At 39.1% G+C, this 13,696-nt stretch overlaps 1 protein-coding gene across 1 annotated transcript in view; it reads left to right on the top strand.

Moving 5' to 3' along the window:
• Nucleotides 1-10,202, top strand: part of WDR72 (WD repeat domain 72) — a 184,097-nt gene extending 173,895 nt beyond the window's left edge. Inside the window, exons 19-20 of the mRNA XM_026648548.1 lie at nucleotides 3,409-3,513; nucleotides 10,081-10,202. Coding sequence (XP_026504333.1) covers nucleotides 3,409-3,513; nucleotides 10,081-10,136 — 161 coding nt within the window. The 3' untranslated portion in view covers nucleotides 10,137-10,202. The remainder of the gene's footprint in view (nucleotides 1-3,408; nucleotides 3,514-10,080) is intronic.
• Nucleotides 10,203-13,696: the final 3,494 nt, after the last annotated feature.

A 13,696-nucleotide genomic window follows, 5' to 3' on the forward strand; every position in this document is an offset into this window, starting at 1 on the left:
GTTGGTCCTCAGATTCGTGAACTTCTTCGAGATGATGCATTTGACCATACACTGTGTGGCAAGGAAAAGACGGCATGGAAAGCCTTCCAGTTAGTGGCAATAAATTTTCTCGGAAACAGCAAGGCAGACAACTACAGGTTGTTGGTGGAAAACCTCCTCAAGGCATACAAAAGCCTTGGTTGCAACATGTCACTAAAGATACATTTTTTGCACTCTCATCTAGATTTTTTTCCACCGAACTGCGGAGCAGTGAGCGACGAGCACGGCGAGCGATTTCACCAGGACATTGCAACAATGGAGAAACGCTATCAGGGCAAATGGAGCCCATCAGTGCTTGCAGACTATTGCTGGACAGTGACAAGAGATGCTCCATTTCATGAATACAAGAGACAAGCCAAGAAGCGCCGAGTAGACACTGAATAGGACTAAACTATGTACATAATAGTTTTTTGCCTTTTGTTTCATAATAAATTTTATTTATATAACCCTTTGGCTGATTTTTAAAGTGTTACATAAACAGGACAGGTGAAATATTATCATGTAAAGCAACCATAAACACATGAAAAGACCTAGGTTTACAATTTATGATTAAAACTCTACTATCTACACAATATACATAGACATAAAATGTAAAAACTTAAATATCTTAGAAACAGTAGCCAATCAGTTGTTTTAATTGTCATATTTGAATTCAGCACATCAAAATACATAATAAATAGCACATTTTATCTCTGAAGCAGACGACTTCTCAAAAATTGTAGACCAGTGTTATTTTTTCTGAACAAATATTTCTTGTGGACAGTTCAGGGAATCCTCTCTTCACAACTACTTGCTCTATTCCCAATTAGTGGATTTGAAAAACACGTACATGTTTAGGATAACAAAACAAAACATGCATTTTGCTTTGGAAAAAATGTATTCCAGGGCAACAATTTATCATTATACTCCTTTATTTCTTACTTCATGAAAAGATGCTTAAGACAAAAGCATCAAAAAGCTAATGCTTCCATTTCAAGTAATTAGCAATGTTATCAAAACGTGGAAATTTGGAATTTTTAAAATATATGCCAGTAAAATACAGGTTTTGGCACAATGTTTCTGAGGGAAATTATGCATTTCAGTCAGAATTCATGCCGGTTGAATACTGCAAAAAAATAGCATCTATGAACTTTTGCATGAATTCAGAATGGTTTGACAGTTTGTACCTCTCTCCTATTTGCTATTTTGAATATCCACTCAGAGCTTTTTGTTCTTGCGATTGTTTGACAATTGGTGTTTAGACCTGTTCAGAGGGCTAGCTAGTGGCCTATACCCCCTTTAGTTTGGGATCTTAAGTGAGACTGACGTGATGCGTAGACCTTACCCTGGCCCTCTCTGCACAGGGGTGAATTCTCCCCCACTCCCCTGCAAATTAGCTCTGTTGCATGTGTACAAGACATTGTGTGAACAATTCATTATTCATTATTGACTGTTCTTCCCCTTCAGAGTTGACTCGGCCCTTTCTTTACTCTCCAATATAGATACACTGGGTTCCATGCAGTTTATTGTGTCGGCTTTTTCAGAGGGACCTGAAAAAACAAAGTTCTTCTTTGTGTGGATGTTAATAATTCCACAGACCCTTTTGTAAGATCAGAAGTTTTCCTGGTGTCCTTGGCCCCTTCTCCATTGTGCAAGTTGCTGTACACTGATTGATTGCTATCTTGGCGCTGCCCCAGACGTTCAGTTCATTGAAAGAGTTTATTTTTTTTAGGTGAAAGGTTTTATATTATTATCTCATATTTCATTATTATATTATTTACTTAAGGCCCCAATCCTGCAGTTGGATCTAGAGCACTCTTGGCTTACGTTGGGCTCCATGTGGATGCAGAGGTCCACTCTAATAGAGCTGATTGCAGGATTGGGTCCAAAAGTTATAGACTGATGGAAAATGCAGGGCATCAGTATGGTCATTATTATTCTTAATTATTTGTATCATTGCAGCAGTTAGGAGTCCCATTCAGGGACCAGGACCCCATTATGCTAGGTGCTGTGCAAGCACAGAAAAAAAAGGGTCCATGTATCTCATGTGGACCAGATTCTTTTGAAATGAGCAGAAACCTGATTTCTTTTAATGTTGGGGACTGTCCGTTGAAGTTTACCTGGAGAGGATTCCCTTCTTATATTACTTACTCACCTTGCAAAATTCTGCAAAAGGTGACTGGCACACAGTCATGACCACAACCCTGATCCTGAAAACTGATCCTAAGGGTGTCTGTGAAGAACCCCTACTTTGGGGCTGCATGCAGGTGCAAGGGTCTACCTGCATTAATCAATTTGCAGGATTAGGACCTAAGTTACTTATACAATTAAGAAAAAATTCAAGTCCAGTTACTAGTGTTACCAATGAAGGTAAGGTCTGAGGACTTCAGAAGGACTTAGATCAAGCCTTAACTGTATATTCCATGAAATAATGTGGAACAGTTTTACATTAACTATGTAATTAACCTTTATTACCAATGTAATGTTTTCTGATCAGCAAAGGCTTGGGGCAGAGATGATACAGAAACATTTACTTGCAGTGACAAAGACAGTGACTGTCTGGGCAGAGTTCTTGCTTATTTGCTGTATAGGAAAACTTTCATTGGAGCTATGTGAATATGCAGGGTAAATTGTATATAAACAAATTTTAAAATTCAGATCTTATTGGTGTAGTTTCTTATCTTCAGAATAACAAATGTTCACCAGTTAGATAAAAAAGACATGTTTTCTAATTAGATAATCTCCAAACTACAATTCAGTCTCCTTTTTATGCTGTTACAATATAAGTATCGTAAAATAACAGCATCACATTTGAGGTGCCTTATGTAGCACATTTAAAAAAATATTAATGTAGACCAAAATAAAACACAATTCCACTCTCCAGTGTTTCAGAGTAGCAGCCGTGTTAGTCTGTATCTGCAAAAAGAACAGGAGTACTTGTGGCACCTTAGAGACTAACAAATTTATTAAAGCATAAGCTTTCGTGGGCCACAGCCCTCTTCTTTGGATGCATATATCAGTGTGTGACTCCAATATTTACAAGACCTTCTAATTGATTGTTTACTCCATTTACTGGTTTCTTTTGGTGGAGGAAGGAAGCATTATGTTGGGCTACTAATTTACTTTATTGTTTCAGGCTTATGCAAGGAAAACGAATAAGGGATCACATTTAAGCTGATCCCTCAAACTTCTCTCCCAAAAAAGTCACATCTATAGAGTTTAACTGTTATGTGCCTGCCAATAAATATTTAAGAGGTTCCATTTTATTTTTTTAATTTATTATTTGTTTGCAAAAAATGACCTCAATGTTGAAAGAACTGTAACAAGGAAGAAAAGTGTTTTATTTATTAATATATTACAAGTTTCTATCCTATTTTTCCTTCTTTATAGCTGCAGTCAGTGTGGGCAAGCATGACAGCTGCTCAAACTCGGCAAACTTCCAAGGAGTTGAGTGTATGCCTGACCGATGTGTCATGGAAGAGTCTGAGAGTCCAGGTGAGAGCCCTTTAAAGATAGTCCCCGAGTATCAAATGATAAATATGACACAGCTTTTGAGCCAATCAAATAAAGCACATTGTAATGCTGCTTCCTTTTTAGCAGCTGCAATGTCAAATTAATGGTCACCTCCTGGGGTCATAGTGTGGAGCTGTTATCCTTTCCTCTTTCATCAAGCATTCAAGTCCTAGAAAGGATAAAGGCTTTATGACCAAAAAGAAAACTGACACTACTAGTTCATTATAATTAGTTTTGGACTAAACTGCTTAGTTAATATATGTACAGTGTCTGACCCTTTGAAGGTAGAGTAAGATTATGAAAAATTAGAAGGATTGTCCCTACTATAGCTGAATATAAAGCAGCCGTTCGGATGCTATAGGTCTGGAGAAAAGCAAATTGACAGTGTTATAACCTGATTCCTTTTTCAAATCAACTCACAGTAGTTATTTCAATTAATGATTTTTAACATTGAAATTATTAATTGCAGTGATGTACATAAGCTGTATCCCCTTCTCGTGGCTATGGGATTTGTCTTAATGTTGCTTATTTCTCTATCTATGTATGGTATATGTAATAATCTTATTAATTGAATCTGAAGGGAGAGCAATTAAATGTAAAGTGCATCTAATTGTGGCTGATTAAAAACATAGTGTGTGATTACATTTTAAAAAAGGTAAGCAAGGTGGGTCTGGCCCACATACCAATGTGTACATGTACACAGTATCCCTTAGTGAAAGAGTTAAACATCTTTTTTTCACTTGATATTTTCCTTTCCTGCTTTATCTGGTTTCTGTGTACCCTCTTGCATCTTTGTGTGCTGATCCGTGTATCATATTTTTGATTCATCCTCTCTGCAGCCTGTCAGCTTAGTTAAGAGATTTCCAAATCTTGCATCCTGCACTGACAGGGGGCAGCTGCCAACAGTCCCCTGATCCTTCCCCAAGGAGCGCTGCTGAGATTTAATTTTCAGTGAAAGGGTGCAGTCTGAAATCCATGTCAGGTCCCCTAAGTCATCTCAGAACCCAGATAGGACCCATGGCTATGGGATTATATTTCAGTGCACTCCACTCCTTCAAGATTCCTTGGGAGTTGAACTCCTGTCATGTACCTGATTTGAACTACATTTCCTTTTCGTCTTTTCCACAGAAATGAGCAATGGTTATATTAGAATATTAGAATAAGTGAAATCAGTGAATTGTAAATCTGCACCTATTTTCAAACCATTTTGGCTTGGTCTCACTACTTCGCAGCAAAATGCAGCATTGGATTTAAAAATAATAGGTACCAGGGTTAGGAAACACATTTAATTCCATACTTCAGTTATACCAAACCACTGATGGTACCATACTTTAAGGCTTATGCCCTTCAGGAACTGTCCATAAACCTTTCTAGAACTGTTACAGATAACAAATGTACAGCTTTATTTTTTATCTGTTTTGGACAGAAGTTAGAAAGAATTAATTAAAGGTTAATAGTCATAACTGGTTCAGGTGAGAATTAATTTAGGACTCCCTCTGCCTAAAGATGATATGTATTAATTTTAACCTTCCTTTAAGTTGTTTTGGGTGACTGAATGCGCCTGGCACTGGATGGGAGTGTAGAATATATAGTTCTGCATACCATATGTGTGTGTGAAATAAAGAAAAGGATGTAAAACTGTCCAGCGGTGAATATTGATGGGGAAAAATGTGTGTTGAGAAAGAATCTAAACTTAAAAACTGAGTTTCATTCTGTCCATCTGACATCATTAAACTGCTAATAAACAATGAATTACTCTGGCTTTTCTCTCTGCCCATTCCTGCATTTTAAGACATCTTGCCTTGTAGGTCTGAAAATCTCTGGAGATTTCACTACTGGTCTCACTGCTTTCCACTGAGAATTTGTGGCTTGGTTGTCATGGAGACATCGTATTTCTCCAAGAATTGCTCATATTGATCCGTGGACAGGCGTAAATGGCCAGGCGACTGTGAGGAGTAAAGGGGGCTGGGCAGTACTATAAAATGACCAGAGGTTATGGGTCGGAAATAAGCTCATAGCAAACACTTAGGTAAAGAGAAAGAAACAGTTTCATTTTGTTTCAGGATTTCGTTTTTGCACTTTGTGCCATTGTCTTCTTTCACTATAGACTGAAAGAAACTTGTTAGTCACTTGTCATGTCAGATCTTTGGTGCTTGTCCTGACACAGCTGTCAGCCTTCCAGCTCTGTGCAGTTCAGGGACACACAACAAAGAGCCAGCAACATGAATTATTTATTGCTCCTTGTGTGGATGAAATTCTGTGATAAGAAATTAAGACACTTCTGACAGAAGCGTTTGTTTGAAAAGAAAGATTTTGGTGATAGAATGCTTGAAGCTTACCACTTACTTTTTTGTAGGCAAACATTAAAACAGTAACATAACATTTAGTTGGGTACTATTTTCTTTAGTCTTTGTCACGTTTTTACTTTGTAGCATATTTTACTATTTGAGAGCATGAAGGATGTCAGCATTTGACTTGATGAAACCTACAACTTCAGAATCTGTGTCCCATGAATTCAAAGCCTGGGAAAACTTAGAAGCTCCACCTAAGCTGTTATTAAAAAGTGACCTATATAGGTTTGCAGAGTAGTTTGCATTTTGCTTACAGTACTTTGTCATATGCTGCATTTCGTACAGAAACACCAGTAAGGAGTATATTGACTTTACCGTCTCTTTTGATGAAGTTAGGATGAAAGTACTACAGTGCATCTTCAAAGAGCTCTATAAGTATTCTTAGAAAGGTACTTTACTATATTTTATTGGAACCAGTATGGGTTAATACACTCCCTCCCACTGCTGCAAATTTGGCCTCAAGCAATCACAGAAAAGGGCATATACCCAGGTGAATAGCAGGAATCCATTAGACAAGCCAAGAAAATAATCTGGGATTTACCTGTAATTTTCAGTGTTCATAATATGGTATGACTAGTCTCCGACAGGTAATAGAACCCCTCAGCCTGCACTTTCCTCTTGGATAATTCATTAGTAAACATTTTTCACCTGCACCAGACACAGGTAAATATCAGACTAGGGTTTCTTGCCTGGGCAAACTAGATTTTAGTTGCTCTCTTGCATGTACCTACAAGATGCCATTACCTGAGATAGTGGCTCATGTTTGTATCAGCCCTCACACAGAGGAAATGCTGCTTCTATCCCAGATGTCTAATACTAGGTTTGTGTCTGCCAGTTCCCTACATGCTGAGGACTACTTCTCTCTAACATGCAAAGCCATGGCTCTTTAAACTTGTCCCTGCTTTGGCCTGTAACACAATAATCAAATAATGTCAACACTGTGTTTATAGAACTGGTTATCTAGGCATATCAAAACACTTTACAAATATTAACTGACCCTCGCAATGCTCCGGTGAGGTAGGGGTTACCACCACATCTTCCAGGTTGGGAAACTGCAACACAGTGGTGTTAAGTGACTTGCCCAAGCTAATGCACCAAGTCTGTGGCAGAGCTGGGAATAGAACCCAGATGTCCTGACTCCTACTCCTGAGCACTAGACCATGCTTCCTCTCATAGGGAGCTTAGGTACCTTTCCTGTCCAGGGAGGAGTATCGTTGCAGGCATACTTCCCCCACCACCCATGCAGAAGTCTCTTGGGAGCACTATGGGGATCTAGCTCCATGGAATTGGAGGGGACCAGACAAAGATTCTTTGAATTTTACCCGCTGAAACATGGAGAGAAAGCAGCACAAGTTAATGCAGCCTGAGATTTCTTTGCCTTCTGTGCTGTCCTTTAGCACAGACCCAGTAATGGGAGCCCCTGAAAGCCTGGCTCATGCAGGACCAGTGTTGTCTAGGGATAGATGAGAGCAAGTGGGGCCAGGTGGAAGAACATAGTCAGTGCACATTGGCATAAATGTCCCTTGCCTACTTTGGACCTCCCAGCACAAATCTTGCCATATTCATCAGGTAAGCAGGTAGAAACCCAGATATTTCCAGTGGTAGTGAGGACACATCACGCTCCGCCAATGGAAGAGTGAGTAAGAAGCTGGAGGTTGAAACTAGCAGAGCATTTTCTCCCCTGTGTGAGTGTAATGGAGTATACAAACACCATGCAGGAGACAAAGGGATTAAGGAGGCCCTCTGGGCCCAGGCAGCCCTGCCCCACCACACCCTCAAAGCCTGCACAAGCTGGAGGAAGAGCTTAACAAGGGAAGCAGAGTAGCTCAGTTGCAGGCAGTGATGTGCACTCTGAATTCCTGGGAAGGAAGTCCCACAGGGCTCCTGAGGCCTGGTGATACTGACTTGGCCAAGCGTGCAAAAGAGGGACTGGTGACTTCTGAAGGTTAGAAACTTAGTTTGTATATTCAGTTATTTACTTTATCCTGTGGGAAGAGGAGGTACTGGTAGGAAGCGATCCAGAGAGGCAGCTGCATAGCACCTCCAAGCACAGGGCTTAGCTGCCTACCACTGGGCCCTGGATTGGAGTGTGGTAGAGGGTGGGATCAGGCTCCCCTACCAGCACCTAAAGAGGTGACAGTGATAGATGTCTGTCCCTCAGCAGGGAATGTAGTTGGGGAAGGCCCCAAAGGTCCCTGGGTCCAGCCCCCAAGACCCTGTCTCAAGGGAGAAACCCTTGCTAATTTCTGAAGACTTCCACATTATTGGAGTCTTTATATGTGTCCTGAAGGGGGTGGACTTGAATGTGTGTCCTGGCCAGAGGGCTGAGTTGCTGAAAGGACAGACCACCTTAGGGAAGAGGTGTAGTGAGAAAGCGGAGAGCCCAGGAGGAAGACAACCTGCCATACTCCTGCCTGACCACTAGGCAGCACTGGCAGTGAGTTTTCCCCTTCACAGTGGGTTATTGCTGTTTAAAGGAGAGTGGGACCCTATGTGATGGCCTTCAAAAGTCTGTCAGTACCTCTTTGGTTAAGCCAAGAACATTCATTTGTGCATCTTAAATCCCTCCTGTCACTTCACACTGAAAACATTGCTTCTAAATATTTTGCCCCTCATTCTCTAACCAGCCTGACCAGAGTAAAATTCTGCTTGTATTTCAGACACTAGTGAAAAATCCTATAGTTTCACACCTTGCTTAGTTTCATGTACCAGAAAACCCTGAGCACAAATGTGGGGGAGAACAATCTGTGGCCCTCCCTGAGATTTCATCTGTGAGATATAGCACTATACTAAGTGGGAAAATAAATCAAAAAGGAAAGATTCAATTGGCCGAGTGCACCTGAGAGCCATGAATATGCAGCACTGAGAGTGACTGTGTTGTTAAGAGACAGGTTATAATCACCCTTTAGAATACCTGATTAACACTCCAGTGAATGCAACTCTAAGGTATGTTATGTAGATCAATGCAGTACCACTTATAGCTGTAGATCAATATCCCGTTTGTTGGAACTTGATACTCAGATCGAGGTTTTTCCATTAAATTTCACAACTGTGGAGCACCTTATGTAAAATCAAGGCTATTTTTTCCTTTTTCTGGCTCAGGTACCAATATCACAGCAAAAAATAGGTAACAGTAAACAAGGATGGATTCAGGAATGGAATGTTAGCAATTGCTGATGATGCATGAAGCAGAAAGAATGTGGAATGTGTGGACAACCCATTAATCATAACCACAGATAACACATACTGGTCATGGTCTGTGTTAAATAAAACTTTATAAACATTTTATCATAGTAACTGTACGATAGTATTAAAATATACCATGTGCCATTTAGAATTCAGTTTCAAAGTATCAAATTCTATTTTTTTTCCACATGAAATTAGGGAGTAAATCAAGAAGACTGCATAGTGTGGTATGAAAAAATGTTTTATATCTATACAAATATAAATTGATATCTACTTTTAAAGAATCTAATCTCCTGGATTTTTGGCTGTAATTATTAGGGCTGCAAAAGAATTGACTGCTTTTATCTCTCCCTCTCTATTCTTACCTTATCTCTTCATTGCATCCACTTGAACAGTGGCTTATAAAATACCTAGTACAAGTAATATTTTAAATTTAGGCTATAAGTATTATTATACATCAGGTAGGAAAATTCATGCGACTAAAAATTGGATTGATTGACTAATTCCCATTTCTGGTAGACTCTTGATAAATTGTGACAGGACTAAGATGTCATACCTGAATAGTATAAATCACTATTACTCTTATTTCCACTTATTCTATGAGTCCAGTTGAGAGAATGCATGCAAGTGAAGTGAAAATGCAATCATCTGTTAGCATTTAACAAAAATTAGCTGTCTCCTTCCAAAATTGGGAAGTTTTGCACATCTAAAGAAAATTTGTGTTGAATTGCTCTGAGAAGATACATATGCGCTCTCAAGCCAATTTGACTTCTATGTTGCTTTCTGTGATGTCTGCTCTTTGAGGGGGTAAAATATTTTGTGGTTGTAGATTGCGGTATACTTGAATACTAGCATAATGTTGATGCATAGCTTAATTTCACTACAAAGAGTGTTGAGGGTTTTTATCATTTTATAAAGTGATTTATCACAAACTCTTTTAAACAAGTGAAACCGTGCCTATTGATCACACCACAGAATGTTCCAAAGTCAAATGAATACATTTGTTTTCCAGATGAGATGAAACAGCATCCTTGGATGTCCAAGGTGTGTTCCTGCAAGGTGTGTTAGATAAGCCTGCTCATTCAATGGAACTAGAAGGTGGTCAAGTACAGCAGAGGAACTGAAAATACAGGACTCTTTCATAGGACAACAGATTTTCTTTACTGTGTTTTGATACAAGAAATATTCAATGTATATTATTTATCACTATACCTTTCAGAATTAATTTTCAAAAATGTCTTTCATATCTGCTTTTCTCTTCTCAGTTATTGGTTCCATGTACAATGACAGCCCTTCAGTAGAGTCACATTGATTGAATATAATCTAGATTTTTGTTAACATATGCAACATTACATGATTCCTTGTTCTTGAGATGTTTTTCCACTAACAGAAGGAATGACTCCCAATCTCAAGACAGAGACATTTTGTCATTATTAGTAAAATTCACTTTAGAAGTATTATGGTAAATCTATCTGGTAAATATTACACTTGACATAAATTTGAAGATTTAAATTAGTTAAATGTTCTCTGTCTTGTTACTATACTACGTTTATTACTGATAACATTTCAATGTGGGGAAGACCAAATATATTTAAAACAACTTGTGCATCAATGTTTGCCTGAATTTAAAGAAAAAAATGTAAGCATTTAATTAAACTGAAAATTAAAAATTAATGTGTGTGATTGCATTGTAGGTAAGTGATTCTGCAGATATCAATATTAGGGGAAAAAATTGTGTGTACATGTCAATGTCAATATGACATTTGGAGAAAGCTGCCCATAGCATCCCCTGCTGAAATGGTGCAGTGTGTAGAGGTGCTGTTCACATTCCTCAGAATGAGGAATTTCAATAAGTATTTGCAGTGCAGATATAGATAAAACACAGACTTCACATGCCTACATGCTTGAGTCTTGTCTAGATCTTGTGCAATGTGGGCCACATTCTGCTCACTTATTCTGGAGTAACTTCACTGACCTCACAAGACTTTATTCCAAATTTACACAGGTGTAATTGAAAGCAGGATATGACCCATATTGTCACCTGAGATAAATCCAGGGTTAATCTACCTCTCAGTGTTTATGATAAAAGCAGAAATACAAACGAGAATGTAAAACATCATTAATTTATAACTACACCTAGCAAAATACGTAATATGCAATTTCACAGATGGCAGACAGTAATCCAAATGTGAGTGAGAGTATGTGAGTGAGGCCTCATTCTTGCCTTCACCACCTTCTAGTCTTAATGGCAGTCTCTTATTTCTATAAGCAGAAGCCCAAGTCTTGATATTTTGCTTCTGTGGGTAGTGATGCTTTCAGAGGCATTGCTTGAGCCATGATCCTTCTAACAACTTTTCCATTTCTTATGTAAAATGCATCATCTTGGCAGCTTATGAGTATTGCAGCCATGTTCATGTGTTGTATTGGTGCACCTTTTATCATTGGATCATCCTATTCTTTTTTGTGCTGCATAATCACATCCCTATCTAAGGATCCAGTTCTGAATTCTGTAACTATTACTGTTCTTGAGTAGACTTAGGCTTGTCTACTCTGGCAAGTGAACGACACAACTTTTGTTGTTCAGAGGTGTTAAAAAAAACAACACCCCCCCCCCCCAAAAAGACAAAAGTTTTGTCGAGGAAAAGCACTGGTGTGAATAGTGCTTTGTCGACAGAAGCGCTCTCTTGCCGCCAAAGCTACCGCCGCTCATTGGGGGTAGAAGGTTTTTGTCAGCGGGAGAGCTCTCTCTCCCACTGACAAACAGCGGCTACACTGCACGCCTTTTAGCGGCACGGCTGTAGCAACACAGCCGTATCACTAAAAGCTGTGTAGTGTAGACAAAGTCTTACTCACCTCATCCTCTTCTTCAATGTAAAGGCTGCAAGTTGGGCCCAAAACTGTTTCCACCAAAGCAGTAGTCTCTCTTCCAAAAGCTATGCTGGGCCAAAGGATGTTGCATAGATCAAGGAATTAGAATTGTCCACAATATCCTGTAGTGTTGTGGTAACAATTACATTTGTGCAACATGATGTTTGATTGCTTGCTTTTAATTCTACAAAGCACTGCATACCAGCAGACTGCCAATACTGATAACACTTTGAAATGCTTTCTGCAGTGAAGATTGGTGTTTGGCACATGCTTCTGCATGCCATTGTTTATTCACTTTGTGCTAATTATAATTGCAAGTATCTGCAAGGTAATGCATTAACTTTTTTATTAGTTGCATTTATTGTCCTGGAGAGTATTTCCAAATGGTGTTTGAATGCCTTTTAAACATAGGCGTACCAACAGAGGCTGAAGACCAACTTTTGCTTAGGACAACATATTTGTACCTACTCAACCACTTTACATCTATATACAGAAATATGCATTAACATCCTACATTTACAAGCAGTATCTATGAGCCACAATGGCTAAGAAAAACATCCCTATTCTAATGCAATCTGATACACCTTTGCAGTGATACTTATTAGATATTTTTATTTTATAAGGCAGTTACAAGGTGTTTGCAAATGTATTTTTCAGTTGCATTAAGTTAAAGGGACTCCATCAAGATGAAAGTCATAGTCTAATACTTTAGTGTCCTTATCAGGATTGTAGTTATATCAAGTTTTCAAAAATGCCCAGGTAAGCTAGGAGCCTAAGTTCCATTTTCAAAAGTCAAAAGTATTTTTCATAAGTAAATCTTCATAAGTCAGTGAGACTTAGGTTGCTAAGTCACTTGGGCATTTTTGAAAATTTTACCCATAATCCATTGCATGATTTTAAAAATATACTTTAAAATAGAATTTACTTTTCACTGGAGATGGGTCCAAACCAAAATTCTATACCTAGGAACCCTTTCGAAACTTGGAATTTCCAGTGCAAATGTGGATATAGATCAGAATTTTGCACCTGGCTCCTATCTCTTCTAATGGGCTGCTTCAAATTCTCAGATCCAAACATTGCAATATTTGGATTAGGATGCATATTAACAGTCCAAAATTCAACAGTTTGATCTCTGATGTGCTGTTGACTTATTTTTAACCTTGAACAGTGAAACAAACACCAATTGTTTCAATTTCAGGATTATATGTACTTGCACAATGCTGTTGTGTTTGAGTGTGCCAGGGAAATGTTTTAATAATAAGAAGTAGTCTGCTGCTTTCAGAGGTACAGATGCTCCCCTCCAATTATGCTAGTAGAAAGGAGACGTGTGCACATAACTAAGGTGTTGTGTTCACAGAGAAGGGGAAGAGTAATTGGTCTGTGCAATGTTTTTAAACCTCAGCCCCGTGAAAGCTCTTCTGCAAGCACACAGGGGTGGGACATATAGAGGTAAAGTGAGTGGAACAGCCACCCCGTGCAGCATGGTGTCTCCTATGGAATAAGCAGCATTACCTCTCCATGATGTTTTCTCCACCCTTTGGAGGAGTATGGCAGTTACAGTGCAGACTCGGGAGAGAGATGCAGTGGGAACACAGGGCTTGAGGTGGTTGTGCTGCCAGGTCTGAGGGATTGGCCAGAGAGCACCACAGTGGGACAGCTCTCTATGCTACTATTGGTTTGGGATCTGTGAAGACAGAAGACTGGTTCTCAAACAGGACAAAGATTTTTGCTGAGTTTACGGGTCATGCATCTTTTCCCAG

This window comes from Terrapene carolina, unplaced genomic scaffold, assembly GCF_002925995.2.
Source record: "Terrapene carolina triunguis isolate 2854851 unplaced genomic scaffold, T_m_triunguis-2.0 Scaffold67, whole genome shotgun sequence".
Taxonomy (NCBI): Eukaryota; Metazoa; Chordata; order Testudines; family Emydidae; genus Terrapene; species Terrapene triunguis.